This window comes from Aotus nancymaae, unplaced genomic scaffold, assembly GCF_030222135.1.
Source record: "Aotus nancymaae isolate 86718 unplaced genomic scaffold, 86718_ANA_hifiasm-v0.15.2.pri h1tg000058l, whole genome shotgun sequence".
Taxonomy (NCBI): Eukaryota; Metazoa; Chordata; class Mammalia; order Primates; family Aotidae; genus Aotus; species Aotus nancymaae.
In genome coordinates, this window is record NW_026988472.1 from 35,421,198 (window position 1) to 35,446,467 (window position 25,270).

General features: G+C 39.0%; 1 protein-coding gene across 1 annotated transcript in view; it reads right to left on the bottom strand.

Annotated features, from left to right (window-relative positions):
- Positions 1–2,959: 2,959 nt before the first annotated feature.
- The window catches only part of PTCHD1 (patched domain containing 1), a 62,520-nt gene continuing 40,209 nt past the window's right edge, over positions 2,960–25,270 (bottom strand). Inside the window, exon 3 of the mRNA XM_012448834.2 lies at positions 2,960–14,383. Within this exon, the coding sequence (XP_012304257.1) occupies positions 12,729–14,383 (1,655 nt within the window). The 3' untranslated portion in view covers positions 2,960–12,728. The remainder of the gene's footprint in view (positions 14,384–25,270) is intronic.

The following is a 25,270-nucleotide window of genomic DNA, read 5'->3' on the forward strand; positions in this document are numbered from 1 at the left end:
CCTCGGGGGAGATAGTACTTGCCTCCAAGAAGGTAGGGTATGGCATCTTGAGCCATGCCTTAGTATGAGAAATTTTAGTTTTGTCACCCCTCACTCTTTACTTTTGATTATTTTTAAATCTAAGAAATGACTTTTCCATTTTATAAAGTAAAATAATTGCCCCCCCATGGTGGTTTTGAATAGACTTGAGCCCTTTATCAATTTTCTAATTCTAAAAATATTTAAATTTTATAAAATATAACAATTGCTTCCCCCATCCTGGTTTTGAATATACACTATCAGCTCCCTCATCCTTTCACAAGACTGCCTATTCAATTATGAAGCACAAATGAGAATATGCTATAGTGAGGTTTAAAAAAAAGACTCTTATGGACTGTGTGGTGGCTCACACCTGTAATCCCAGAGCTTTGGGAGGATGAGGCAGGAGGATCATCTTGAGGCCAGGAGCTTGAGGCTAGCCTGGGAAACAGGGACACTCCCATCTCTAAAAGAAACTACAAAAGAAATTAGCCAGGCATGGGGGTGTGTGCCTATAGTCCTAGTTACTCAGGAGGCTGAGGCAAGATGATTTCTTAAGCCCAAGAGTTCGAGGCTACATGACTGCACCACTGCATCCCAGCCTGAGCAACAGAGTGAAATTCTGTCTCTAAAATAAAATAAGCCACTTATGTTTAAGATCAAACCCTATTGTCCTGTTGATCTATGCCAGCTGAAACATACAGCTCTTCATCCCATTTTAGATTCTAGCAAAAGATAAGTATTTTATGAGCTGCAATACTCACCAATTTTTCAAAAGGGTATGGTAAAATAACCTAATTTAAGATCCAAAATCATCATCGGCAGTCCATTTTAAAGTGAAAATTCTCTAAAAAGGAATCCTATTTTTATCTTTTCTCATAGAAAAAAAAGGACAGAAATAGGAAGTAAAATATTTTCCCCTATTGAAAATTTTCCATGTATAGAAGGCATCCAGGTTGCCTGGTGACCTCATTGAAAGGAACAGTATTTATTCTTCTTCTACCCTTACTGGAAGGTTTTATCAGTACCCTTTTATAAGCAGCAACTTGAGTGTTGGCCTGTCTTTAAGGGAGATGTGGACTAAGATGGAATCATTTATTATAAAATGTCCCCATAAATCTGGAATATGCACCTATCATTTTTCCATTAGGATAGAAACTTAACAAAGTATATGTTGAAAAAGTAAAATAAACTCATTCACTTTCTCTTTTCCCTTAGCCTTTATTTTCCAGGCTATATAGGGAAATGTCAATGCTTCAGAGTAAAGCAAAGTGGGCAAAAATCCAAGGGATTAAATTTAGTTTCAGTGGCTGTCTTCTCACCATAAAATATTTCCAAGTTAGCTAAATTAATTGAACATGCAGTTATGAAATGGAATGCCCCAAGGAATTGGTAGCAAAGGGCTGGTGTGATATATTTACTTTTCTAACCTGAGTTTTTCATCTGCATTACGGGTTTGGCTTCTAAAAAAGGAAGTCAGCCTGGATTGCTGACCCTTCTTCCATTTGTTGGAGAGTTATCTCTAATAAGAGAATGTTCATGTAGAAATTATCCTGTGTATGTTCACACACACACACACACACACACACACACACCCACCCCAAACTCTAGACATTCCCCACTCTGTGTGTGTGTGTGTGTGTGTGTGTGTGTGTGTGTGTGTGTGAGAGAGAGAGAGAGAGAGAGAGAGAGATCTGATTTTAGTTTCCATGGAAATGGGCTAAATAAGGACTTTAGCAGACAGGAGTGAGTGCTACTTCTCCTTTAGCTGTTCCCAGCTGCTGGGTTCCAGCTCAGTACTATTGAAACAAAATCTGAAATCATCCCAATTCTTCACATTATGATATTGTAATTTGGTACCTGTAACACATAATTTAGATTCAAACTTTCTTTTGTGACAGTGATAATCATTCATCCATTTAGTTAGTCCTGTGAAATGAACTAAAAAAGAACACTCACTCACCAGCTCCTGACAATTGTTTTGACACCCCGTGTATATATACTGCCTTGTTACTTTCCTCCTAGCATTTTTCTCCTCCCTCTCCATACAGGTGATGACCTATAACTAATACACCCAACATTTCCTCTCTCCCAAGCCCAAATGCCCAGGGAAAACCAGAATTCTACAGAAAGAAGAGGCCAACCTTATATTTTTTCTTAGGCCTCTGTTGACTTCCTGTAAGCCCAGGCAGGTGCATATAGGGTGCTTCCCACTACAATTTTATTTCCCCATTTGTGATTATATATTAAACTAAGGCCAGGAACTGGTTTTTCTTTTCTTTCATCAGAGACAGAGGTGTAACATTGTGACTGTTAAGCCAAAGAAAGCACCATATACAAGGTTTTATAAAAAGACATTTGCTGCTAAACAAACAAACAAGTGAAAACCCCACACCTCTACCTGTAGGATATTGAGTCATACACACTTTTTTTTGATTTCTCATCTAGTGTAAACAAAACAAAACATAAACAGCAACAAAAAACACATACTAATCACTCTTAAAGAAAAATGAAATACCTGAACATAAAAGGACAGGTGTGGTGGCTCACACATGTAATCTCGGCACTTTGGGACACCTAGGCGGGTGGATCACCTAAGGTCAGGAGGTCGAGACCAGCCTGGCCAACATGGTGAAACCCTGCCTCTACTAAAAATACAAAATTATCCAGGCATGGTGTGTGTCCATAAACCCAGTTACTTGGAGGCTGAGGCAGGAGAATTGCTTGAACCTGGGAGATGGAGGTTGCAGTGAGCTGAGATTGTGCCATTGCACTCCAGCCTGGGTGACAGGGTGAGACTCCATCTCAAAAAAAAAAAAAAAAAGGAAAAAAAATCAAACTGGAGATATTCCCCTGGCCCACTGACATTTGAGTCTCTGTTGTATGTCTAGTAGAGGATTAGAAATATGCCTGAAAAACTGAAAGCAAAAAAAGAAATATGTGAGGTGATAGATATGTTAATTAGCTTGATTTAATCATTCCACAATGCATACATATATCAAAACATCACATTGTATCCCATAAATATATACAATTTTTATGTCAATTAAAAATAAATGAATAAAAAAGCAAAGGTGAAAGCAATACATTTGAAATCTCCTTTACATTTGAAATTTGATATCAAGATTGGAAACAGGATGCTTCATTGGAAGATGGGATTTTAATATGAAAAGATAGTCCACTAAGGACTCAATGCATTTGGCATGATCCATTTCCCAGGTTTAGTGTGCTAAGTGACTTGGGGGCTTCTACAGTGTATAAATTCCATGTGCGAGCATGAAAGATCGCCCTCTGGTGAAAGCTGGTCAGATGGAGAGGAACTGTGGAATTGCCAATCATCAGTGGGATGGTTTTCCCTGCTGATTTTGTTTCTGTGTAGGTGTGGGATGATGTAAATACATATTTTAGGCATTAGAGAAACTCAAGTAGTACAAAATACAGGATTTTTTTTTGAAAGAGTTGGCCATTTGTTGTTACATTGATTTTTTAAACTATCTTTAAAAGGAAAAAATACTGTACACATTTGCCTCAAATGTAACAAGTTTAGTCTTATTTTTATAAAGAAATGCAGGGGTCTAGATTGGCATACACAGCCTCTTCAGATAAAACATTTCTGTTTATATTCATGAATGATTCCCCTATAGATACTGCAAATAAGCGGTAAAAACATCTAGGCTTGTTAATGTTCAGAAGGGCCTCGCTATGACAATGTAGAGGGGCACGAAAAAAGGTCTGTGTGTCTCTTGACTTTAGGTAAAAATGATAATTCATTAATGCCCCTTGCTGCAAAGTATTACAACTCTTTGTGGGAAATTGTTCTGGGTACATTTTTGATTAAATTCCACCCGAGCACGTGCTGCCTGTCGTGGAGAAAAGTGACGTGACTCACACTTTGTAAAACTCTTAAGTTTGATTGTTATTTTTTTTCCAGTAGGGTTTTATGCTTATCTGTCTCAAAACTGACGAAACTGAACTCATTATGTGTTCTAGCATTTTGATACTTTTTCCTAGTTTGAAAATAGTTTATTATGACCAGAATCACCCATTTGCCTAGTGTGAAGAAACCCAACTAAAATACTGTGAAACACAATATAACTATGGTTCTTTCTGGAAGAATAGGTGATAAGATTTCTGAATACTGAATTAATGGTTACTTTGATCGACAAGCTGTGGTCTTATGATCCATTTCCATGGAACTTTCACAAGCAATGACAATAAGAGAGGGGCCATGTTTAAATGTTTAAACTAATTTATGTCTAGGGTGAGGATCTTTTCCAGCATTACTAAATATTCAACATAGCTTTTCTTCTTTTTTTGTTTTCTCACCTACTACATTGGACTGTTAAAGGAACATCGAACAATAATGACTATTTTGTCATTAATAATTATTGGCAGAAGTTATCTTTGATGTTAAAAATACTAAGAGCATTGGCTATGTAGACATACTTTTACAAGCTTGAAATATTTGCACATTTACAGAAATGAGAGAAGTTTGATCAAGAAATTACTAAAACCAAGCTGAAATTTCTTTTGTTTGGGCCTAGCATTAAATATTTCAATAATTCTGCTCATGGGTTCTAAGCCCGAGTATAAATCATAATAAATAGTGGGTGGTTGTATTATGGGATTGTAGGCAATAGGAAAAGAACTTGAGTATATTCTAAGTTGCTGAAGAGGAATTATAGGTCAAAAATTCAAAAGAAAATGTGGGGGTTCCTTTATTTAGAAAAGCATAGATTCAGGCTCTATATCTTTATCTTATAGAGAATCCAGAAAAGCTTACATTATTCTCAGCTCATATATTCAGTCATCCCTCACAGATTTGGTTGTTTTCAGCTTCTCAATAATTATTTTTTCCCTGTTATAGTGTATGCCAAGATTTTTTGGGGGGAACTGTACTAGGGTTCCTCTTAATGTCTACTCCCAACTACTCTGTGTGTGTGTGTGTGTGTGTGTGTGTGTGTGTGTGTGTGTCAGAGAGAGAGAGAGAGAGAGAGAGAGACTGGTATAAGCTTCTAGTCTTGCGTAGTTCTTCTGTTGCTTGTGTGACTTTTTTCCTAAATGGATGTTGCCTATCACCAGGCTTCCATGCATGGCACTTCCTTTCCTTGAGGTGGATGAAATTAACCAGTTTTCCCATCAAACTGATGCTAGGGATAAATGGAAACTGCCCACTTCTTCCTAAGATGAGGAGTTGGCAAGATGGCGGGACCACCCCATATGTCCTTCTTCCCCACTTCTTTCCCCTTTCTCTGGATCACCAAGCAAATATTCTAAATAAATTTCCACAATTCCAGACCTTGGGAGAGATCTCTGTGGCTTTGGGTCTATGCTATTCTTCTTGCTTATGACTTGGAAAATTCTAACAAATGCAGTTTTCCCACTATGAAACTGTTAGCAATTTTTAAATTGCAAGGCACGTTCACGTTTCCAGGTTTCTTTTCTTTAAAGGATAGTTTGCCTGCTCTTAGCTATGCTCATGCACAAGAAACATATAGAAGGGGAAGATAAAATTTTTTCAATGGTATCCTGCAGACATCTGAAGCCCTTGGCCTGCCAAACCTTACAGAACCATAGGGTTGGGCTTGCCAAGGCATTTCAATGTGCCTGAAATGTGTCGGGTGTATTGTAAAAGGTGGTGTGCATGTGTATGTGTATATGCACATTTGTGATATGTGTGTATGTAAACATGTGCATATGTATATATTTCTATGTGTTATAGTTGTGTTGTGTAAAAATATATGCATGTGTACATATATGTGCCACTGTGTGTGTGTGTGTGTGTGTGTGTGTGTGTGTGTGTGTGTAGCAGAGCCAATGGGTCACTACCAGTTTGCCCAGTCACCCACAGTCCTGGGAGGCATCATGACAACTGCCTTGGTGATTCTGGATCAGTGGGCAAAGTCAATTTTGACAGGATGGTAATTTAAAGAATAAATATCTGAAAGGCTGAGCTAAACATGTTCAAGATTCATCCTAGGAAATTGTTAAAGAATCATTAAGGAAATTGTTTTGCTGAGGAGAATGTTACGAGTTTTCCTAAGCATGAACCTGGAATGAGTAATGGAAATGGGCTGGGTGTTTGCCACTTTGCAGGAATTAGACAAAGCACTTTGTAGATCCCAAAGAACAAAGCCCTCAAACTTCACATCAGATGCTACAAAGTTGAACTAATATTCCTCCATCTCAACAGAAGGCTTTCCTTATCATGGCTGTGCAGAGGATGATGGAAGGGGCACTGATCAGCCATTGGTGCCTCCTTGGTGCTTCAAACAAGGCCAAGTAGGGATTCACTCAGCCTTTCCCTTAGGTCAACCCAGGTGGATTCCATTGTGCCTGAAGTTATACCAGAAGCAGCAGAGCCAACAAGTACAGTATAGTCATTTATTCTCCACCTTCCTCCAGCAACCTGTATTTTATCTAGCTTCTGACTAGGAGTCAAGAGAACTGGGCTTCTGCATATCTGTGTATAAGACACAACTGTCCTTTTTTTTTTTGAGATGGATTCTTGCTCTGTCACCAGGCTGGAGTGCAGTGGTGCGATCTTGGCTCACTGCAACCTCAGCCTCCTGGGTTCAAGCGATTCTCCTGCCTCAGCCTCCTGAGCAGCTACCACCACGCCCAGCTAATTTTTTTGTATTTTTTAGTAGAGACAGGGTTTCACCGTGCTGGCCAGGATGGTCTTGATCTCTTGACCTTTCAGTCCACCCGCCTTGGCCTCCCAAAGTGCTGGGATTACAGGTGTGAGCCACCACACCCAGCCACACCTGTCCTTAAATGCACCCATCTGTCCATAGCCGTGGTTTCTTGTTTGCCCACTACAAATATTTTCAAGATGAATGAGACTTATTCTCTCCATATTTGTTTGAGAGTAGGCTACTGCACATGTGTGAAAGCATGCCTGGTGTAGACATCTCAGAGTAGGGCTCATTTGGGAGCAGCCCTTCCAAGGATGTGGAAGTTGCACAGCAGCATATAACTATATGCAGTTGCAAAGCAGCATATAACTATATATAACCTGGAAATAGGCTGCTCTTCCCTGGTTCTTTGACAGGGCACACTTCTATATGTTGGCTTTGTTGGCTGCCGCTTTTATGTGTGTATGTGTGTGTGGGATGGTTACTGAAATTTTGAGGCTATATATATTTTGTTGCAACAGTGAGAATGTGGTAGCAACCTGGTATTCCTCTTGCCAACAAGAGCACAGTACAGAGAGCTCCTTTCCTTGTCCTGCTGTGGAGGGCATATTTAGCTGGTGCAAGAACATGAATTGGCACTGAAAATATGTTTGCAGAATAAATAAATGAATGAATGAAAGAATGAATGAAAAATAAATGAATAGAAGTAGGCACTTGGCTTGGCATGAAGAAACCAAAATTTGGAAGCATTTTTGGTTCCTTAGAGAAAAGATAGTTCAAAAGTTTTTGATTGCTCATTAGTCAAAACAAGGACACCATGATCACACTCCCAAAGAGGTCTTTATTAATTTAGGACAGGGGTTCTTCACCCTTTTTGGGTCACAGACCTCTTTTGCAATCTGATGACAACTATGAGTCCTCTTTTTTAGGGAAATGCATATGTTGAACATATACACAAATTTTTGCATATAATTTAATTTTAGGGAGCTCAGAGACCCCTCCCATGAACTCATTCATGGCCCCCAGGTTAAGACCCCCACAATTTAGATAAATAGAATTTGGCAGGAAAGTGGCAGAATGGAGAAAGAATGAGGCTAAGAACTAGATTTTAATTATAGTGTCATATCTGTCTCTAATTAGCTTTGTGAATATAATTTCATTCTCCAGGGTTCCATTTTCTCATGTGAAAAACAAAGGGGTAGGCTTAATTCTAACCAAAGATTCATCTGGTGTCAGCATTCTGGAGGGAGAAGCTGCTGGCACATTCCACAGGAACGTCACTTCTTTCACTAAGGTTTCTCTGTTGGTTGCCTCCTTGGTATGCATTGCTTTCTTTGTACTTTGAAAAGAAGGCTTCTTTCCTCACCAGATAGGCTCTAATCAGGTGGTGCTAATTTTAATCTAACTCAAAAATCTGCACAGAGGCCATAGCTCTCTGGTTGCCTCACTTCCTCTTCCTTCCACGGTGCTCTCATAGATATCAAAGGGGACTTCAAACAAATCACCTGGGCAGAAGCAGGGCAGGTGAGAGGCAAGCTGGGGGGACATCCTGGCACTGCCTATTCAGGTGAACCGATTATAGCTCATCCACTTTCCTCTTTGCTTTCTCCTAGACTGGCATGAAACAGAAATAAACAGTTGTAACCACCACAGGGAGGAACTCTGCAATGTGTTGGCTGCAGCCATTCTTAGTTCTTTGCCAGCAAATCCACTAACTTAATATTTTCCTTTGTATTGCAGCTTTACTATGCTTTTAAAAAATAGGAACTTTATGTCTTTAAATACCTGGTGCTTTTGACACAAAATTAAAGCAAATTACCTAAAGGGAATGTTTACATTCCCTTGGACAAGCCAGGCATAGTTATTCAATAATCAGTGCTATCCCTTCTCCATCCTCAAACCCAAGTGCCTGTATCCATTTTTTTCGAAGATCATAGTATGACGCCAACTTCCAGGGCTTGCACCCTCTTTACAGTGGCCCCACTAAGTGGTGATCAGCTTAATTTTGAATTTCCTAAAATGACTGGTAATTAACTACCTTCTGTGGCAACTCATTGCATTTGTAGCCCTAATCTCAGGCTCCAATCTATTTCTCAGTAGCTTTACATCCTGAGTCCTAGTGCTACTGTGCGAGATTGATGATTTACAATGTTTTGAGTCTCTTTTCTTTGCCAGGCCTTTCCAAGAGTGCTTTCCAAATGTCATCTCTCATCTCACTCAATCCCTACAATATACCTGCAGTGTCACTCAAAGGTAGGCTCTACAAGAACAGATTTTTAAATATCTGATTTGTTGACTGTTGTGCCCCCAGTTTCTAGAACAGTACCTGGGCAATATTTGGCACTCAAGAAGTATTTGCTGAATTTAAAGAAATTTACTGATATTATCCCCATTGTACAGATGAGAAAACAGAGTCACAGAGGTCAAACACTACTATAAGCTAGAGGGGTACTTTAATAGGATCCAAAAGAATAAAGCCATTATGAGGAAGATAACATTTGTGTCCAAGAGGCTCTGCCTCATGCCACACCCCCAAGGCAGCTGCCCATTCCACTTGTTCTTGTGATGGACACAGCTGAGCTCTGTCATTGGCACTGGAGAAAAGTGGTGTCATAGTCCCAGAATGCCACTTACAAATGGGTGGTGGTTAGTTAAAAGAAAAGTTCATAAGGGTTACCAAGGCCCTCATTTGGAGCAGTATACTGCATAAATAAGTGTGGCCATGGAGGGTGGCATCTGATTATCTCACTTCTCACAGAAGCAAACACAAGCAAACACAAACCACAAACCAAATAAAAGCGAAACAAACACCAAAGAAACTAAAAACTCCAAAACCCAAAATAAAGCAAAACTTATGAGCTGGAACAATGGAGAGACATTTCATGAGGGTTTGTCTTCCTTTATCTCTGGAACAAACTACTTCTTTTAACCTGAGGAACTCTGATGCCACCTGTTGGAATGTTGCTGTAGGACTAAACAATAACGTCCTATTTCAGGTTTCATTTTCTTTTTTGCAAACACCACATTCCTTGTGAATTTACATCTTCTTCTGAGTTTCACTAAATGAGAGAATATCACCCTTACCCTGACTTTTAAAAATTTTCCTTATGAATGGCCAAAAAAGACCCAGTATCACAGTTGTTTAGTTGACCAGGAGAAATAGTTTGATAAATGGAATAATTTCTTTGGTAAACAAACAACAAACACCAACTCAAAACCAACCAAATAAGTTTCTTTGGTAAAGTGGACGTTAACGTCTTGGTTGGAATTAACTGAAAGGAAAAAACACAGCTTCTTTAAGTGTTTGCAGGGATCATTTTTTCCCTCTTTATAGCAATTCAAAAAGTAAAACTTGATGAAGTAAAGACTTAGATTTTATGGAGATGGGAGTCTGAGTTACTTCTAAAGTGTCTTCTCTGCAGTGGGGCTAAACCAATGTGACAGAGCAATAATCAATAATCAATATTAACAAATAATTATCTAACAATAAATAATAAATCTTGGCATGCATAATCTCCCAATAGAAAAATTCATTTCACAGTCAGAATTCCATAAGCCTTCATTTCAAGGGCTGAAAAGAGAAGTTGACAAGTTTGAAAATGCCCTGCATTAAAAAATATGATATCCCAAGGTATACAGAGACTCAATCAAGTTGGAAAACTATCTCTCATAAAACAAAGTTCCACAGTAAGTCATTCTGGTTGACCAAACGGAATGATTAAATTGTCAACAAAATCCATTTAATTGGTAAGTGTGTTGTGTCAGTTTTGTGGAGTCGCTTTAAGCCGAGGTACTCCACGTGGCTGACACTAAATCAATGACTGATTTAGAACACACTGTTCAGAAAATGATTTAGCAATATATGATTTAAGAATAAGACCAATCCCCTCTTCAGTTGTGTTTTATAAATAATAGCCTACTTGCAGGCCCCTTGGAGAGAGAATTGATCGAAGATCTATTATGCAAACTTGCCCTTTTGTGAGGACTGTACTTGTCCTCAGATTAAAGCTTATTATCTTCTAGTTGAGTGCATAACACATTGGTATTATCGCTTAGTGTGTCTGCAGGGGAGACTGAATAAGTGTGTAATGCATTAGCTGTGATCCCCTGCACATGTATTTAGAACTGTATGGACACTAGAATGTGAAATAGAAAGCACAGGTTTGCACTTGGTGTGGTTACATCTGAATTATTTGGGCTTTTTTGCTGTTGTGGAAAGACAATGGCAAACCTAAACGTCAAACATCTTAATCACAGACACTATAAAAATGTCTGCCCTGTGGCCGATAAAGTCGTGTGTTCCTTCCTTGGAAATGCATTTTGAGAAGAGTAATAGCCATCTTATGAGAAAACTGAAAACTGGCCTGCCCTGTCTTAGGTATGCTGAAATGATGAAAATCCTTTAGTGGTGTGACCTGAGTGAGTCACTTTATTCTCCTAGGTTTCAGTTTCCTCCTCTGCAGAGGATGGGTAAGTTGCACAGTATGTCTATTAAGGTTCAGAAAGGTAAAATGCTTTTGGGAAATGCTTACCACTATAGATGTCTAAATAAGCTACATCTCTAAAAGGGAAAAATACTGTAGATATTTGCTTCAAATGTAACCAGGTTTTAGCTTCATTTTTATAAATTTAAAGAAATGCAGGGGCCTGGGCAATGTATACAGCCGTTTTAGATCTAAACCATTTCTGTTTAGCTGAACCACTCTTCTGTAGATAGTCAAAGTCAAGAGTATAAATATCTAGGCTTGCTAATGTACAGAAGGGCCTTGCTATGATGAAGTAGAAGGGCATCAAAAAAGGTATGTGGGGGGACCAGCAAGGTGATGTGCAGCCAGTTTAGCAAGAAAATTGGACTGCCATCATTGATAGATTTGTATTAGCGATGACTTTTTCCGGTCTTTTCCACCTATCTCCCTTGTGGCCCTTTATCTCCCTGCGCTTTTACAAAGTTTCTCAGTGTCAGGACTTAGACTTACCAAAGATCTTCTTCTCCCCTCTGTCTCTGAGCAGGCATGTTTCATAGCAAAGGCAGACTGGCACTACAAGTTGGAAGCAACAGCAAATAACTATTTCAGTGTTCATTGTTTCCCCTCAGTTATGTGTGGGCAGATGTTTCTGGGTATCCATTCAAAAAATCCATGTAAGGCCAACCACAAACAGCTGTACCAGCTGGCTATTTTGTTGTTGTTGTTCAAATGGAGACGCTATATCTGGGTCCAAGTAGACACCTGCTTTTGCTCCGTCATGCCAGGTATTTGGGTTTGGCTCTGTGGTTTTGGGTCCCTGGATCCTCCTGCCAAGAGCTGTAACTAATAAAGCTGACCCATTTGGTGACAAGTGACAAGGTATTCCAAAATGGAATCACACAAATTCTGCAATGCTGGAGCTGTCATTGGTTTTAAGGTGTTTTAACCAAACCAAACTATACAAATGTTAAAAGCATATCAATGGGGGAATATGGGAATTTCATTCTAGACAACAAAACTGCCTCACCTGCGTGAATTTAGGAGTGAATCAATTTTAGTCCATGAGTGATGGCCACTCTACCACATTTCAGTTTCCAAGGCTCTGACTTGGTTTTGCTAGTCAGAACTTTCACAAGCATCTCCTTGGGTGTTAGGGAGAGCTAGGTGAGACGGCTAAAACCTCAAACCACAGACCATGACTAGAGCTACTGCTCTACAGAAGTTCTGGAAGCCTTATTGTTTGAACAATGCTTAAAGCTATTTCTGCCTTAGCAGTTGACCTTTCAATCAGTGGGTTTTGTCACAATGCCAGCAACATCTGCAGTTTGGATAAGATAGGATCTTGCTTGTTAATAAGCTCTTTTCTATTTGATCTTAGTTTAAGAGACTGTGTGTGTGTGTGTGTGTGTACTCTCATAACAACTCTATTGTTTTAAAGACTGAAAATATACCATGCCCATTTCCCCCCACTGCCCTTTACTTTTTTTTTGTCAATGCCTGTTTCCTATCTTAAAAAAAGGGAACAACTTTGAATTTAATTATTTCATTAACATAATCTCTTTGCTCTTGATAAGACCTAAGGTGAAAATATACCAAGCAGACATTATCACACTGTTGTAATTTGGTCAACCACACGGGTACTATCGATATCCACCATTTCTACACACTCAATTTCCTCTCGGTTTTCAGGATTTTTCTTCTCTTTCCTTTTTTTCTTAGAGGGTGGCAGGAAAGTCAGTATCACAGGTAAAATGGCAAAGCAGTGAAAGAAGGTGACAAATGCTATTAAAAACAAGCACCTGAACAGTGTACAGGTCAGATTTGAAGGCACAGCTGCAAGAGGAATCAGACCAACAATATAGCAGAGGTAACTCTGTAAGATAGCTACCCCATGCACTTCCAGGGCGTTTTTCACCCATTTAGTTCTTGTGAAATCCTTGCCCAGAACAAAGGTGGATAACAGTGGAGCACAATTGTCAATTGTGTAATTAATTCCATAAATTAAGCATAGCACAGAAATGCAGTCCAGTTCTACTTTCCATAATGTCATGAAACCTATCACTCCAAACTCCACAGACACAACTGTTAGAGTGATCCAGACGTTAATCAGTGAATCTGCCACCAGGAATGCCGAGAAGAATAGCAGGAACAAAGCACTGATGCAGGAGTTGTGCAGGGGGGCTCCCAGAGAGGAGGCATATCGATCCATGTACACAAAGGACGGATTGAAGACGATGAACTTCACCTTGGAGGTGACAGAAAGTCTTCTCAGGGTTTCCAAGAGATCATAGAGTTCTTCTCTGTTTGTTTCCATGGTCTTGGCCACCAAAAACATTCTGGAGGCCACTACGTCGACCTCATCATTGTATTTTTTAGAGAAGATGATGTCCTCTTGAAAATGTGAAAATTGAGGGGCTTTCAGAAAGGAATTCCTTAACATATCTGTGAAATTTTTCTTAGGCAAGCCAGTGGATACATTGAGTTTCCGAAGGTAATTTAAATAGCTCTCAAACCAGGATATCCGCACAAACCCCTTGGTGTATTCTAGAACATCTTCTTGGACACTAGTGTTCCAGTATTCTATAGACTCATAAATGTAAAACCCAATCACAGGACTGTAGTTGCTAAAGTACTTTTGCTGGGCAGTAGTGTACTCAATGGTTTGTGTCGCAGTTGCTACGATGTTACTAAGGTCTGACCCTTCACTGACCTGCAGATAGCCCATTAAGGCAAAGGAAATATAAATAAGGTAAAAGAGAACTACAAAAGGCTTGACATAGGTGTTGGTTATCCAGTCACAGTAATAGCGTTTGAGGAAACATACCAATAGGTGACTCTCGTAAGTGTTCGCTTCCTCGCCTTCAGTTGTATCCTCACTGAATCTGGCCGTCAGGAGAAACCTGTACCATGCCGGCTTCTCCTGCAATGCCTCAGGCTTTGGGACTTTCCTGCAGAAGATACTATGCTGGTAATTGTTTTCTATGTAGCCAGTGAACACTAGGCTGGAACCATAAAATGAGAGTACATAGAGGTAGTTGAAGAAGATTGCAATACAGGAATTGCAGCAGAAAATCCTGGCTGCCTCAATGTTCGTGAAAGGGCTGGCCCCTATGCCAAAGGTGACCAGGTACATGGCAGTGGTGAGAGAAAAGGAGAGCATGGAGTCTGCATAGACTGCTGCAGTTCTCTCTTTAACATGTTGGTCTTCTCTAGTTTTCCTCCAGGAGGATAACATTTCAAAAGTCCCATATAATCCATGACCTAAGGGGGCAGAAAAAGACCAGAGCAGAAGTTTAAAGAACTAATCTCTTAAGAGGGAAATCAACTCGATTATGAGGGACTACTGTCTTAAGCAAAACATAATGAACCCTAGTGGTGACGGGTTTGTAAATGCCAATGATTTCTCCTATGGGGAGATAGACACATGTTTGGATGAATTGTAAATGTTAATGGATAGTGAAAGGGCAGCGAGAGAAGCAAAGATCTTCATATTCCCTCTGGCTTAAGAAAGTTCTCTTCTTTGGAGTGTTCCACCAACCAAACTGCACTTAGATGAACTTTTGCCTATAGAAAGCTGAGTAGGGCCAGGCATGGTGGCTCATGCCTGTAATCCTAGCAACTCGGGAGACTGAGGAAGGAAGATGACTTGAGACCAGGAGTTCGGTACCAGCCTGGGCAATGTAGTGAGACCTCGTCTCTCTCTCAAAAAAAGAAAGAACTTAGGCATGGTGGCTCATATCTTTAGTCCCAGCTACTTGGGAGGCTGAGGCAGGTGGATCCCTTGAGCCTGGGAGTTGAAGGCTACAGTGAGCCATGATTGTGTCACTGCACTCCAGCCTGGGCAACACAGTGAGACCCTGACTTTAAAAAGAACAAAAGAAAGAAAGCTGATTAGACTTGTGCATATGTCTCTTGGGGATTTTTCCCATTAATAGCTTAGGGTTATTGGCGCAATTTGGTTGGTGGTACACTCTAGAGAAGAGAAGATGTCTGGACATGAATCATTTTGCTTTCCATCCCCACAAGTCTGGCTAGGGGTCAGTGCAGAGGAGGACAGTGAGCAGAGGGTTCTGAGTTAATGTCCCATCACCTCATTTAAAATTGGCCAACTGGAGGGTTTTAGTGATAAACAGGCTGTGCATTTAATTTGAGTCTTGACAGGAAACTAAATCATAGCCCCCTCTTTTTTCCTTCCCCAAATATGAGGGCAGGAAGCAATAAATCTGAGAAAGAGGGAAGCAAAATAAGTAGGAGTGAAGAAGTTTGAGTGAAGAAAATACAGAAGGAATAAGATTAATATGAACTCTCCTGCCTATTGATAAAAATTAGGATTCAGGCTGAAGGTTTATGACTTGCAATTTGTCTTCAGGGATCTGTTTGACCAATTTTGGTTACTCGTACATGACTTATCAAGCAGTGATATAATACGTCAGCAGTGACTCTGTTAGCTTCTCTGTACTGTTTGATAGTGGCATCTGTGGAAAAAAGCCAGATCAGTAACCCCTTTGCTTGACTGTTTAGTGCCTTCACCTCCTTTGTGAAATTAGTATTTCAGCAATACTGGAATAGCAGAGGTACAGTAAGTACCTATGTTCTGACTCCATTCTGCTGCGTGGGACCTGATCTGGCATGACTTCTATCACCTCTCCTAGTTGGAGCCAGACATTCCCTACTTTGGGTCCCTGTGTTTCCAGGTCACTGCAACCATGGAAAGCCCACCAAAGTGACCCATTGTGGATTTCGAGAACCCCTGTCTTGGCACTGGGGATCAGCAGATCTAATTTCCTGCTTCCACGTCTTGGCATATTCAATCCCATTATTGAGGATAATAAAATCTTTACCCTGTGGTACAATAGTCTTGTTTTTAAAAAGGAATTTAAAATCTCCAGCCAAGCATAATGCTGAACAAAGTGAGTCACTGTTATCTTGTGTATACAGTAGCTAAGTGCACATCTTCCCTCATGCCCAGGCTGGTATTTATATCCTTATTGTAAAGTGCTGGCCTCAAACCTGAATGCCCATTTCATAGTAATGATTTAGGCCTATTTCCTCAGAGGAATTTGGCATTTATCTTAATTTACTGGGCATCATTTTACAGCCACTTTTAGAAGTCAGGTCAAGACTGTCAATTTGATAACTAGCACCAAGGCCCCTGTTAAATTGAAGGAACCCAAACTCCCCAGACGTGAAGTAAAAAGTACACTCATTGACTGGCATCCTGTTGTTAATTATGCTTAGGTAGTTAACATCTAGTCTGAAGAGGGAACATGATTAAATCTGTTTCTAGTATATTTTCAAGATGGACCCATTGACCTTTGATTAAGTAACCGTTCCCTTGACAATAAGGGTAAAAAGACAGTACCTCTGAGGCACTGCCCCTGAAGAAACAATATTGACCATTTTTTTTTTCTGGGGCCACACAGAGCAAGTAAGCTTTGGTGGGCAAAGCACACTTCAGGGGGTCACTGTAAATGGCAAATAATTTTTTAATGATATTTACTTGCCAGAAACACACAAAAAATTTAAACAGGGTTTTAGTAATGAGTCATTAAATATGGCAAAAAAATAAAGCATATAGCAGAATTAGAATTAGTCATATAATAGAACTTAAATCTGTTTTGCAGTGTTTTTAAAAACCAGTGTGGTGTTTTACAATGACATTATCTGACCCTGATTCTTGGAAAATACAATAGGAATCAATTTCTTACCTTGCTGTTGAATAATCTTAGAGGCTAATTGAGGAAAGGAATTTGAATTAACAGAGATATTAGGTGACAGGACTGAGGCTCCAGGGCCCGGAATGAAAATAATCAAAATCAAGGAAAGGTGGAAGTAGGCTGTTAGCTTCTCTCTTGAGTTCTGTTGCTGCATTTTAAATGCCTTGTCCTTCTACAGTTTGATCTTTTATATTGACTTCTGGCTCTTTTTGCATATGTTCTTGGTTTGCGGGCAGCTCCAAAGAGAATTCTAATTTTATTCTTAGGGGCTTTTGGAAACAATGCCTTTCCTTAGTTCTTCTTGCTACAGGTGTGTGCATGCACACACTCACAGAAACAACAGGAGACCCTGAGAAAGAATTTGTTCTAACTGATCACTCAGCATTTGTTGCTAGTTGTCATTGGCTTTGCCTCCAAAGGCCCTGACTACCATTCCTGATAGGTCAGATTCCGGTTTCTCAAGCTACACCTCTCTAGCAGGTGCCTACATCCTAAACCCCAAACTGGAGTTCTATAGCATTTTATAAGAGTCCTTTGGATTTCTGGGACATTTGCTGATGCCATAACTGGGTCTTCTTCCTGAAGCTTACTTAGTCAAGGGAAGGACAAGTGCCAACAAAGCTGTGGTTGCCTCTTAGGGATTAACAGCCTGGAGTGCCTGGCTGGCACTAGACCTGGCTCACAGCTGGGTACTTTTGCTGAAGAGGTTGGCCTGTTATCCTATAGGAAAACCCATCAGTGAGGACCCTGTTTTCTGGCCTGGATTCAAGGGGAGACACATTTCAAAAGCCCTAGGACATCAGGACCACCCTGTCCACCAGAATGCCAGAATTATAGCTGAGTTCCCCTTGGTTTTGTCTTTCACGGGTATCCTATTCAATACAAACTCCTCTGGGACAGTAGTCTACTGAAGCAGCTTCCCTCTGGTCGGAATGGGACAGAGAATGGAAGTGGGGATGGAATAAAGAGGAAATGGCAGGTAGGAGAATTTCACAGAGATTAATTTCTTCAGTTTTTCCTTCAGTCAGGTCTGACCTTATCTTTTACTAGCACTCCAGAAACTGGGCCACTCGGAGTCAAGGAGAGGCAGAAAAGATAGATTTTGGTAGGTTCTGTTCCTCTCCACTTTCCTCTTTCAGTAGATGGCTCCCTTCTTTAGCATCACCATCATTCATTGCTCTCTATTTTATTTTATTTTTTTGAGATGGAGTCTCAGTCTGTCTCCCAGGCTGGAGTGCAGTGGCCTGATCTCAGCTCACTGCAGCCTCTGCCTCCTGGGTTCCAGTGATTCTCCCTCCTCAGCCTCCCAGGTAGCTGAGATTACAGGCATGCACCACCCCCGCCCGGCTAATTTTTGTATTTGTAGTAGAGACGGGGTTTCACCATGTTGGCCAGGCTGGTTTCGAACTCCTGACCTCAGGTAATCTGCCTGCCTCGGCCTCCCAAAGTGTTAGGATTACAGGCATGAGCCACCATGCCCATCCTGCTCTCTTAACTTTGGGCCTATAGTTCAGTATGCAGAACTGGGAGGCCAAATCTTACAGAGGTAGACAGATACTGCATGTGGACTGAAGATACTTTTCAGAGGTTCGACTATTGTTTCCCACTTTTTAAAAAGTTATTTTAAAAGCAAAAGTACTACTGTTCGCTTTGCATTCTAGTTTTAAAAGTTTCTCTACCAAGTGGGAGTTCTATAAGCTTCTCTGTTAAATCTGACCAGTGGGCCTATGTCATTGGCATAAAGCATCACTTTGGCAAATGACAATTTTCCATCTCCAAGTCCCAAGTCTGTTCACAAGGATTCCCCAGTGACAGAACTCATGGGGCAGAGGCAGGGGCAGGGGCAGGGAGGAGCTACCTAAATACAAATAGATTTTGATATTGGTCACTAGGGACCCTATGGTGGGAATGGGAGTCATGACTCATCATTTGAGGGCCAGGTCACAGCCTGAGATCTTGAGGTAAAAGACTCGTGATTAGGCTATGAGGAACCTCAATATCTGACATTCTCATATCCCAAGGATCACCCTGGATGATACGACATCCCAGGACATGCCTTCTTTTACAGTCACAGTGTAAGACTGAAGAGTTGCCAACAGGAACTGTTAAACACATACTGATTTCTATAAAATTTTGAAGATAAAAATGCTTTTAAAGCATTCTCTTGTCCTTTAAAAGCACATTCAAGATGTTTGTTTTTATTTTTGTTACATTGCATGTCTGTATTGTCACATGCATATCAATAGGTGAAAACACACACATAAAGAGAACGAGAGAGAGAGAGAGACAGAGAGAGACAGAGGGAGAGAGAGGGAGAGAGAGAGGGAGAGAGAGAGGGAGGGAGGGAGGGGAGCGCCAAGTTCTAATTATTCATGAGTGAATACTCTGAAGCAACTAGGGCTTTTTGTCAGGCCAGTAGAGCTCATCACCAATGTTGAAGCAAAATTTGGGCCAGGAGTGTGATTTTTAAAAAGAACACTGCTTTTATTAATTTATTTGCAGTAAACATTGGAATTGTCACCTAATAAAATACTAAAGAATTTAGGCTAATAATTTTTCCTTTCAAAAGAATGCTTACATCTGAATGTGTTGTTAACTCTCAGACTTCGGAGCTAATGAAGAGAAAAAGAAGCATAGATGATAAAAACTAATGGTAGAAAAAAACTCAACTGGCTAATCCTGTCGTCACTGAGGGTGACTACCAAGCACCCTCACAGATTAAATCTCAGTGCCACCCAGAACTTTCTGGGGCCTGACCAAAGCCTTCAGGGTTGTTTACAATAGAGTAAGACAGAATCTACTAACAAAGTTGAGAGTTAACCTTTCTTTACCCAGTAGATATACTTCTGGGAAGTTGCTTATAAAGTGAATCATATTTTCAATTTATTTAGTGGTTTTGCTATTGGAGACAGTCTGGGTGATTTTGTTGTTGTCATTTGGTTTTAAATGAATAATCATAGGCAGATTGATGTACTTTGTATAATACTTCCGGATTTTGTAAGTCAGATTTTTCTTCAGGCCCAGAGTCTCCTACCTGTCCCAATATATATAGCCACAACACAGCAGCTGACAGGTGCCTTCGGGTGCTACTCACATTTTAATCCTTTCCACACTAGCAGAATTCCTCATCCTGAGTTCCTCAAAGTAAGGAATGGCTAAGGAGGAGAAAATGGGATGGCTTGCTGACTGATGGATGATCTTTCAGTTTCAGTGTGAAAACATTTAATATCATGAGTCAGTGAAGCTGTTTATAGCATGCCTGGGCAGTGCCAAATTTCATATATGGAAATAAAATTACTACATTCTTCTAAAAAATTCATAGACTATAATCCATGAGCAAAATCTGCTTAAAGCCTATTTTATTCTTAGAAAAGCTTCCCTAAGTAGCTCATGTTTATAAGGTGCTTGTTTTTCAATGACATCCACATAAATTTATGATTCTTGTATTTTTGAGAAGAAATTTAAAGTGTATATATGTCTGGGTTGAGTAGCATCTATTTTCAGGGAGAAGTTCATTAATTGGGTTACATTTACACTTTGCCAGTTATAAACATTTACTTTACAAGCTGAATTGTTTGGTTTATCGCTGTCTGTTTTGTCTCATGGTTAAGAGTAAGAATAAAGGTGTACTCTGTTTAAGTAAAGACAGATGCTCACATCAGGGGGAACACACACATCTTATTCTTTGTACCAGAGACTTGTCACATTTTGAAAATTGGAATCAGAGCATTGGGTTTTAGTCTTAGAAATGATTTTTCTTCACTAGATAGCTGCCCTAGAAATGAATTTGCTTATAGCTCTTCCTTTTTTTAAAGGTAAAGTATTTAGACATTGTGTGTATGTACATTACATAAGACCAGTGTGTATAAATGTGGCCCATAATATATGCTATGGTCATTGTGTAATTTCTTTTCATATAGAATACAGATGTAATATATAAATATATGTATATATGGCATATCCTATTCAAATATATTTTATATATTTACATACAAAATGTTGGACTCTATACCATATAATATAGAGAGAAATATATAGCACTTCTATTTAAATATTCAAGCAATATATATTACATATGTTATAAACACATTGCATACATATAAATATATAACATGAGCTTATTACACATCATATTGCATATGATATGTAATACAGCCAATGTGATATATATATTATGCACACATGTTATAAAGACACACATACACACAAGATGAATAGTAGGCTGATGTGAAATTTATTTTACTGATGAGGCAAAATAATGTTAGTGTTGCTACACCAATCAGTGTAGAGAAGGGGCTACAGAATTCCTCTCTTGGGCTCCATCTGTCTATATTTTGATTCTTGAGTAATAAAGTAGCCTTGGTGAAATGCAGAGTTTCCTTGACAATAACTATGAACCTGCTTGGGTTGTGAGTTTCTGTATATCCATCTGGTCGAGACTGCCAAGCTGTGACTTTCTGAGAGTCTAGTCCAAATGTACATTCTAGGTGTTCCTCCTCAGGGTCTATTTTTAGTTCAGTGTCCTGATGTTGCCTCCTGCTGCCCAACGTTTACGGGGTCTGTCACTCCCTTATTCCCTGGGCAAGACTGGGTAGATAGAACGCCCACAGGATATCTGGGAATCCTGGGTCAAAGACAAAGTCTCTTCGTATTCCTTTGCCTGAGTTCTGCCTTCCTGGACTTGTGCCCCCAAGTCCTGTTCTTGTCTTACTTTATGGTTAAAAATAGAACAATAAAACTTGTTTTGTTCCATTCCCCTAAACCTATTTCTTTCCACCTGCTCTCATCCTTATATGATTGGTGGAGTATAAGAATAAAAGGGCAAGAACAAATTACAAACCTAAATAACATAATCTCCTTGTAAATTAGTCCCATAATGACCATGGGCCATTACAAAAACAGATATTCGGGAGACAAACTTGGGAAATATTGCAAAATAAAATATCTCTTTTTAAAAACCAGATGTACACAAAAATGTGAACAACAAAACTCTTATAAATCAGTTTTTTTCTCTAGAAACTCCTGAACCTTTTACTGATTTATATGTAAGCAGAGTATTTCCACAGCATTCTAATATACTACTCCATCAGGCAAACTGTCATATTGTTGCAAATAATGGATTTCTACAATAATCAGTAGGTTGAACCATAAAAATTACCATTTTTGTAGTTCAAAAACGACCAGATAGTGATACCAACTTTGTAGGTCAAAAATGATTGGATATTGGCGATTTCATATGGTTTAGATTTTATTATTATCTGACTAATTTTTCCCCCCATGTTCTCATGACTTGAGAAATATATCAGAATACTCATCAGGAAAGCAAAACCTTTCAGGTTTGCTTAATTTTAGAGCAAAAATAATTAAGAATTCCAGTTTTTCAGTTGCAACTAAATTTTTTGCATGAGAGGTTTTACCCTTCCCTTTTTATGAGCTCCACATACTGCATTATATTTCAAGCGGCATTATATGAGAACATATTCTTGAAGAATGAAACCCAATCTTCTGGTTTCTGCTACATATGAATAATCTTAAAATACACTTATCAAAGAAGCCAAACTTCCTGGCTATTATTCTTTTCCTAGCAATAATCCACAAATTAGAAAGAATCCACTAATTCTTTCTTCCTTTCACGTCCTTGAATCTGAGTGGCCTGGTTGGACAATTCAAAAGGAAGAGAGCACCCGACCTTCTCAAAGTCCCAAACATTTCAAAAAGGGCTTAAAGAGTATTTTTCATCTCGTACCATCTCTGGGGCTCTTGTGTCTTAATAAATGCCAAGCAACCCTTATAAACCAGATGACATGTAGAAACTAATATCTAAACTCTTTCACTATGATTTCAATTCTCCTTTTTAGCAGTACAGAATGTACATGAAGCAACAAACTCTCCAGATGTAGAATGGAGAAAACTTTCCTTTGGTTCTCTTCTATATCCTCTAACATTCTATCCCTTTCCTGATTTGTATTTGATCAGCAAAGCTGTGGAAACATTAAGCCTGTAAGGACAGCTTGCACATCAAAAACCTATGCCAACTTTTAAAATCATACCCAACCGGAGAATAATGGTGTAAATCCTTATCCTTTAAAGGAAATTCCCTAAAAGATTAAAATAATGAGCATCATATATTCACAAATAGCAATTCAAGTAACTCACTACTTGATATGAGTATATTTGGAAAGAAGGGATATTATTTTATGCATGGTAAGGGTATAGACCAAATAAACTCTTTTCCAAATTATAGTAACTAAAAAATGTCAATGAACATTTATAATACTGTAGACCTTTTAGGATTTCAGCTCTAAATAAACTGAGATGACTCATCTGGACAGAGGTTTTGGCAGAACTGGGATTATCTAGTATGCACACTGATTAAAAACATTCTAAATCATGATGTATCTGTGCTTACATCATTGCCAAAATGATTCATCTGTGTAGGATATGTTCTTATTGCCAGAACTGTCACGTATCGTTTTGGCTAGAAACACACAGTCACATCCCATTATGGTGAACTCTTAAGAGTTTATCCAAATTCTTTCCCCTTCTGGAATTTTGTCAGGTTAATACTGCTTGACACATGTGATCTTAAAATTTTCCATTCTAAATCTAGTGGCATTTTGGCATTTGGCTGGATTTGGCCTATGTGACCAGAATTACACTGACAGTATTTGGTTTGTTGAATTTTAAATCTATAATGTTTATCATATTATAGACCTATTGACAGCCAAGGAAATGTCTGTGTTTGAGACTTTTTCTGAGATACTTTACCTTTGAAATGAGGCTATATACTTTTTATTTGATTTGACATCGTATTTACGTAACATACTAAATCAAGAAGTTTTGCTTAAATCTGCTAAGGTTAAGCATAGCCATTTTAAGTTATAGACAGGAAAATTTAAATACTGGACAGTTTACTGTAGTGCAAAACCCTTAGCACTGCATTTCTTCTTGGTCATTTGAAATATTTGCTGGCATTTTAGGGCTGGTCATCAAAAAACCCAGAATTAAATGATGGCCTTGAAAGCAACATTTATGAAGCTACTCTTGCTTATATTTCATTTTATAAACTCTTAAGAATGAAGAGTTTATCTGAGAAATACAGGAGGGTGACCATCCTAAATCCAGGCACTGTTAGCTTTATGAGCATATTAAGTACCCATTACATCGTGCAAAGTATGTATTGCAAATGGGCCTTAGCTACTAAAACATGTTGCTTCCTTTCATGTTCTGACTAAGTAATTTGAGAACTCTTTGGGCTGAGAATGTACAGAAAGATTGCATACTGATTATCAGCAGGAAAAGCTGCCATCAAATCAATGCATGTAACACTCCTTGCAAATTGCAAACAAGGTCTTATTGGGCACTTGTGGTAGATGGTCTCTTTCACTGCAAATGCCAGATTTCTTCTGAATTGAACTCTGATGTAAAGTTCAGTGATACTCAGTCTTTGTGGAGCTGTGGTTTACTATTTCTGGATTTGTTTTTTAAAGACACTTCTCTGCTAACAGCATCTTTCCATCTGATCATCTCTCGCATCTTTCCCTGCACCAATACAATACTATCTGGCACAGTCTGTTTTGTGTTGACTTTCCCTTACAATATTTAAAACCTCTTTAAAAAGTACAAAAAAGTAAATTTAAGAAATTTTAAATATTGCAATTTATTTATAAAACTAACTTTAAGAAGTTTTGAATATTACCATTTCATTTTTTAGTGAAATTAAGAAGTTTTGAATACTGCTATGTTACTTTACTTAAAATTAATTTTAAGAAACTTTAAATATTGTAATTTTATTTTGCTTAGTAAATTAATTTTTCAGAAGTTTTAAATATTCTAGCATGCTTTGAGCTCACTGGTAACAACCTGGAATGTCATAAAATCAGCACTGATTGTCCTTTTACTAGCCCCAGCATCTTTTGCCTCACCTTCAGAACCTTACAATCTCCCTTCAGTTCCCCACTCTTTTCTTATTCCTATTTCTCTTCCTCCCACAAAAGCAACAAGGAAATGAAAAGCTAAGAAATGAAATGAAATGAAAACCCTTCCCATAACCTCTAAAACATTCAAGCATGTGACTAATCATGAGCAAAACATCTTAATTTAAACCTTGATACAAGCCTCTGTGCAAGCTACTAATACTCAGTCCTACTCACTCTTCAAGGAACCACCCTGTATTCCACAGTCAACCCACATGATCTTGGGGTTATTTTAAAGAGGCAAGTTATGCTGCTTTCTTAATAGACTGAATTCAGGAGGAGGTATAGCAGCCTCCTTCTCTGTTGTTTTCAGCAGTGACAAGTAAAGTGATTTAGCATATTATCAGGCTGCTCAGTCTTCTTATAGTGCCTAGCTCTTCACAAAAGCTACTAGTATATGTTATTGACTAGGTTTCAATTCCTCAGGCCACAGAGAACAGAGGGGAGAATGTAAT